We start from the raw sequence: 5,832 nt of genomic DNA on the forward strand, positions 1-5,832 counted from the left end.
CACACAGCCGCCCCCGACCAAGAAGTCACCTCGCCGCCCGGCCAGATCCTCACCGGCACGCTCGTCGGAAGCCAGCACGCTCGTCGGACGCCGGCAAGACAACAACTGGTCCGTGCGCGCCGCGACTCCCTTCGCCGACCATCTCCTTCGCCGAAGCCCGCAAGTTGTTCGACAGTTTGCCAAGGTACAAAATGGACTCCGCCGACGAGTTCTTTTTTGACAATTTTCTTTGTGACTCTGACGATTCGTCCTCCGATGACGAGGAGGAGATATTGGCTGCCGTGTTGGTCCATCACCACCTCAACAGCCAGCGGCCATTGTTCCGTGGCTCCATTCCGGGCCACCTTCCGGCGTTGAATTGCAACCGAGAGAGCGGGCATTTCCTTCTTTGGAAGGACTACTTTGATACAACAAACCCGTTGTTCAAACATCAGAAATTCCGCCGCCGTTTCCATATGAGTAGGCATGTCTTCAACCATATTAGAGAGGGGGTGGTCGGCTATGATGACTATTTCGAGTGCAAAGAGGATGCCGTTGGCAAGATTGATTTTTCCTCGTATCAGAAATGCACTGCCGCCATCTGAATGCTTGCATACGGAGTGCCCGGTGGTCTCATTGACGAGTACGTCCGTATGAGCGAGTCTACTTGCCTAGAGTCCCTGTATAAGTTCTGCAAGGTTGTTATTGTTGTGTTTGGCCCTAAGTATTTAAGAGAGTCGACTGCTGAAGATACAGCCCGTTTGTTGGCGATGAATGCCAGCAGGGGCTTCCCAGGGATGCTTGGTAGTATAGACTGCATGCATTGGGAGTGGAAGAGCTGCCCTCTGCTTGGCAAGGGCGGTATAAGGGCCATGTCAGGGCTTGCACTGTCATACTTGAGGCCGTGGCGTCTCAAGATCTCTGGATCTGGCACTCTTTTTTGGCATGGATGGATCACACGATTATATCAACGTGCTTCAGCTCTTGCTGGTGTTTACTAGGCTTGCCGAAGGCAACAGCCCACCGGAAAACTTTACTGTTAACGGCCACACCTACAACAAAGGTTACTATCTGGGTGATGGTATCTATCCTCTGTGGACCACTATTGTCAAGACAATACCCAACCCTGCCGGAGAGAAGAGAAAAAAATTTGCCCAAGAGCAAGAGAGTGCTAGGAAGGATGTCGAGCGTGCCTTTGGTGTTTTGCAATCTCGATGGGGCATCCCTCGGTATCCTGCTAATACCTGGAGCACGCAGAAACTATGGGAGGTGATGACTGCTTGTGTGAACATGCATAATATGATCGTAGAAGACGAGCGCCCGGAACGTCTCAAGGCTTTCAGTTTCAGGGTGAGAATGTTGTGCCTGAGTATGGAGTAGCGGCAATGTTTTAACAGTTCACCCAACTTCATGAAGACATGCGTGATTGGGAAACTCACGTGCAACTGCAAAATGATTTGGTTAAACATATGTGGGCTCATGTTGGCAATCAATAGATATATCTTCTTTTATTCGTTTTGCAAAACTATGTGAGACCTTTTTATTTTCATTCGGCTTGTAATAAACTATACTATTTTATTCGGTCCAAAACGATTTTATTTTGAGCTACGCAATCATGCAAAAAAACATAGACAGCCGCCGGCACATATGAATCGGCGCATTGGGTGCCCTATCAACCCATATCTAAAACAGGACGGACGCCGGGCGGGCGGCCGAACCAAACGGATAGAAATCGGACGAAATCGCCGTTCTCGACCCGTTGGAGTTGCTCTTACATCCGCTCCGTACCTTTGCCTCCCTAGTGCCGCTGTAAAAGAAAAGAAAAAACTGTATTCCCAGATCCGCCGCACCAACCCCGGCGTCCCTTGCCGCCGACGCCCCCCACCCTCCTCCGGCCCCGGCCCCCGCCACACGCCGCTGCGCGCCTGCCACCTGGAACCCGAGGAACTCGGTTCCCCCCGTAATCCCGTCCTCTCCGGCTCCGCTCAACAGTCCGGAGCGTGGTCCGGTCGCCATTGCTTACTGAACAGTCCAAACTGGCGTGGTCCGGGCCGGCGCTACTCCTTTTGCTGGTATGGAAGCCCTACCTTTCCTTTCCTCGGATAATCGTACGTTTTGCCGTCAATTCTGCCCTGAACAATCAAATCCACCCCGAGTTCCCTGACCGAGACAAGCATCAGGGTCAGCTTGCTGAATCTGGCCTGTGTCTTCTTGCACCCCAGTGCAACTTCTGCAAAAAACTGTGGGGTGCATTATGCATGGTTCTAACCTCACTGATTGTGGAGCTAACATTGTTATCGTTCATGGCCTCATGGGCTACATGTATGTACACAGCCATGTCTGCTCAGTGCTCCCCATGCCTTGACCCTGATTAGTTGTGTGTGTGTGGAAAGGTAGCAGAGATCGGGAGATAGAGTAGGGTGGTGGAAGCTGCAGATCTGACCACATGCTGTTAACAGCGCATCATCTTTTGTTTATGCATCTAGACTCCGGTGGCCAAAGTAGAGAGGTTGGTGGTGTGTCATGGACTCATGTGGAGGCCTTTTTCGCTTGCTTGATTAATGGGAGTCCGGTGGGCTCATGGATGGCATGCATCAGAGCACTTTGCCGTAAGATGCAACAAACACCTGCTAGTCTGTCTGTCATGATTTCTCACCAACCTTGCCACGTTTTTTTTCCTCCAAGGGGGGTGGGGTGGGGAGGGGTAGATCCAACACGGTGTGGGCAGTGTGGAGAGTGGTATATAAGGAGCTGCGGCCTTCTCTCTGCACACAACTTGTAGGCACGCAGCTTCTCTCTGTTTCTTCTCTGCGGCAGTGTGCTTGTCAAGATCTCCCTCGGCTCTTGAGATCTGGTGAGCCTCTCCCTGATCCATGCATCAATTTTCACTTAGTTTGTAGTCTGATATCTCATCCATCATGTAAGGAGTGTGGTTCCATGCTGTAGTTGGCCTTTCTCATGTTTTCTGAAGATACTTAGAGTCTTCAGATCTCAGAGTTTGCTTAGGATCCATTGACTTTGCTGATCTGGTCCTGGTTTGATATGGTAACCTGACTCGCATTCATTGATGTCATGAATTTATTCTACTTAACCGCTTTTAGTTCAGAATTACCTTTCTTTTTACTGATCGTTCCCATGGCCGGTGATTCGGATGATTGTTGTGATATTCTTTAGTCTGCCATTCTCCTTGCATAAATTCTGTCATACGCATTACCCCGTAGTCTGCAACAAAAGGCACATAGTTTATTTTATTTTTGCCACCTCAAGTTAACTGATGCTATGAAGTTGCCAATATCTGACTGTTTACTGAATTTATTGGGGCGGCTTTGTTAGAACCTGGCTTTGTATGTGTCTGTCGTGTCAACCCTTTTCCACACTAGGATCTGAATCTTCATTACTTCTGCTGACTCAGAAATGTCTTAACTATGTCTGATCTAAGTAATAGTTTTCACTTCTTGTTTTACAGTCCCCTAAAGATCCACTCTCTGTGATCCCAGGTTAAGCGGACAAGATGGTGAAGATCTGCTGCATCGGAGCTGGCTATGTCGGCGGCCCAACAATGGCTGTCATTGCCGTCAAGTGCCCAGCAATTGAGGTTGTTGTTGTTGACATCTCCAAGCCTCGCATTGACGCTTGGAACAGTGACAAACTCCCGATCTACGAGCCTGGCCTTGACGAGGTTGTCAAGGCGTGCAGGGGCAAGAACCTCTTCTTCAGCACTGATGTCGAGAAGCACGTTGCTGAGGCCGACATCATCTTTGTCTCAGTGAACACCCCCACCAAGACCCGTGGTCTGGGAGCCGGCAAGGCTGCCGACCTCACCTACTGGGAGAGCGCTGCCCGTATGATCGCCGACGTGTCCAAGTCTGACAAGATCGTCGTTGAGAAGTCCACTGTCCCTGTCAAGACCGCAGAGGCCATCGAGAAGATCTTGACCCACAACAGCAAGGGCATCAACTACCAGATCCTCTCCAACCCGGAGTTCCTGGCCGAGGGCACAGCTATCGAGGACCTGTTCAAGCCTGACAGAGTGCTTATCGGTGGCCGGGAGACCCCCGAGGGCAGGAAGGCGGTTCAGGCTCTCAAGGAGGTGTACGCCCACTGGGTTCCTGAGGAGAACATCATCACCACCAACCTGTGGTCTGCTGAGCTCTCCAAGCTCGCTGCCAACGCTTTCTTGGCCCAGAGGATCTCCTCCGTGAATGCCATGTCCGCGCTCTGCGAAGCCACCGGCGCCAACGTGTCCGAGGTGTCTTACGCCATCGGTAAGGATTCCAGGATCGGCCCCAAGTTCCTGAACGCCAGCGTTGGGTTTGGCGGGTCCTGTTTCCAGAAGGACATCTTGAACCTGGTGTACATCTGCGAGTGCAACGGCCTCCCGGAGGTGGCCAATTACTGGAAGCAGGTGATCAAGATCAATGACTACCAGAAGAGCAGGTTCGTCAACCGTGTCGTGTCCTCCATGTTCAACACCGTCTCCGGCAAGAAGGTCGCCATCCTCGGGTTTGCCTTCAAGAAGGACACCGGTGACACCAGGGAGACCCCGGCGATCGACGTGTGCAAGGGCCTGCTGGGTGACAAGGCCCATGTCAGCATCTATGATCCCGAGGTCACCGAGGACCAGATCCAGCGGGACCTTGCCATGAACAAGTTCGACTGGGACCACCCCATGCACCTGCAGCCGGCGAGCCCATCGGCTATAAAGCAGGTGAGCGTGGTGTGGGACGCGTACGAGGCCACCAAGGGAGCCCACGCCGTGTGCATCCTGACCGAGTGGAACCAGTTCAAGGAGCTGGACTACCAGAAGATCTTCGACAACATGCAGAAGCCGGCCTTCATCTTCGACGGGCGCAATGTCGTCGACGCCGAGAAGCTCAGGGGGATCGGCTTCATCGTCTACTCCATCGGCAAGCCGCTCGATGCGTGGCTCAAGGACATGCCCGCGATCGCCTAGTTCCTCTCCACAGGAGCTGTGGGGAATTCAACAAACTTTTGCGGATGCGCGGCATTTTCTGTCGGGCATAAAATTGGGTTGTGTTGGTATCTTTGCTTTTGAGTTGTTCATTCTTGCACTGCCGTCTGTAGATCATACATGTTCCTCAATCCTTGTGCTGTTTTGAGGATTGTAAAAGAATGTTTTCTTTGTATCCAATGAGCTTATAGCAATTTGATTACTCCCAACTTTTTTCCTCTCCTAAAATCATGACAGCATCAATGTATTTTTCGTTGAGAGCAGACTTGAGTGCTTTTAACTCATCATTTTTTCTTTTCTTGGGACAGCTAATCTAAATCACCTTGAGCTGTTTGACATCTTTAAGGTTGTTTCTTTGTATTCTACTACGATCGAACAAGCCTCTGCCTCTCTGAAACCAGAGCTTATAACTTTTGTCTGAAGTCAAACAAACGGTGCATAATTTCACCATGTATGTAGAAACGATAATCAACACCTACACCACTAAATAGATATAATATGGAAATATACCTTATTGTGTGTATCTAATGATACTAATTCGGCATCGTAGTTCTTCATAATGTTTTACAAACTTGACACCGTCTGACTTCAAACAAAATAGATTCTTCAAAAGTTTCTGCAAGATCGTCACTGAACTGATATATATCTTCCCAAATAGCAGCAGGGGAACCATTGATCTTATCTCATGGTAGTGTTCATTTGCACAGCTGATGGATTGGCACCAGTGAAGAATTACTCCACGTTTTACGTCAGAAAAGGGCCAGTCAACATATTCAGTTAGACCAGTGGCGGCAGGAACAGGAAGACGTGCACGGTGCATTCGCACACAACATCCACAGAAAAAAAAAGGCTGATAAAAGGAAAACATCAAGAGAAAATGG

General features: G+C 50.2%; 1 protein-coding gene across 2 annotated transcripts; it reads left to right on the top strand.

The window, feature by feature from the left end:
* The first annotated feature begins 1,860 nt into the window (after positions 1 to 1,860).
* On the top strand, positions 1,861 to 5,209 carry LOC119294844 (UDP-glucose 6-dehydrogenase 4-like). 2 transcript variants are annotated; one of them, XM_037573121.1, is made up of 2 exons: positions 1,861 to 2,051; positions 3,477 to 5,209. In XM_037573121.1, exon 2 carries the CDS (start codon positions 3,491 to 3,493, stop codon positions 4,931 to 4,933), a length of 1,443 nt encoding a protein of 480 aa, XP_037429018.1. In that variant the 5' UTR covers positions 1,861 to 2,051; positions 3,477 to 3,490; the 3' UTR covers positions 4,934 to 5,209. The 2 variants fall into 2 exon arrangements, with proteins under 2 accessions (XP_037429018.1, XP_037429017.1); XM_037573120.1 differs by lacking the exon at positions 1,861 to 2,051 and adding an exon at positions 2,703 to 2,833.
* The last annotated feature ends 623 nt before the right edge of the window (positions 5,210 to 5,832 follow it).

This window comes from Triticum dicoccoides, chromosome 4B (assembly GCF_002162155.2).
Source record: "Triticum dicoccoides isolate Atlit2015 ecotype Zavitan chromosome 4B, WEW_v2.0, whole genome shotgun sequence".
Classification (NCBI taxonomy): Eukaryota; Viridiplantae; Streptophyta; class Magnoliopsida; order Poales; family Poaceae; genus Triticum; species Triticum dicoccoides.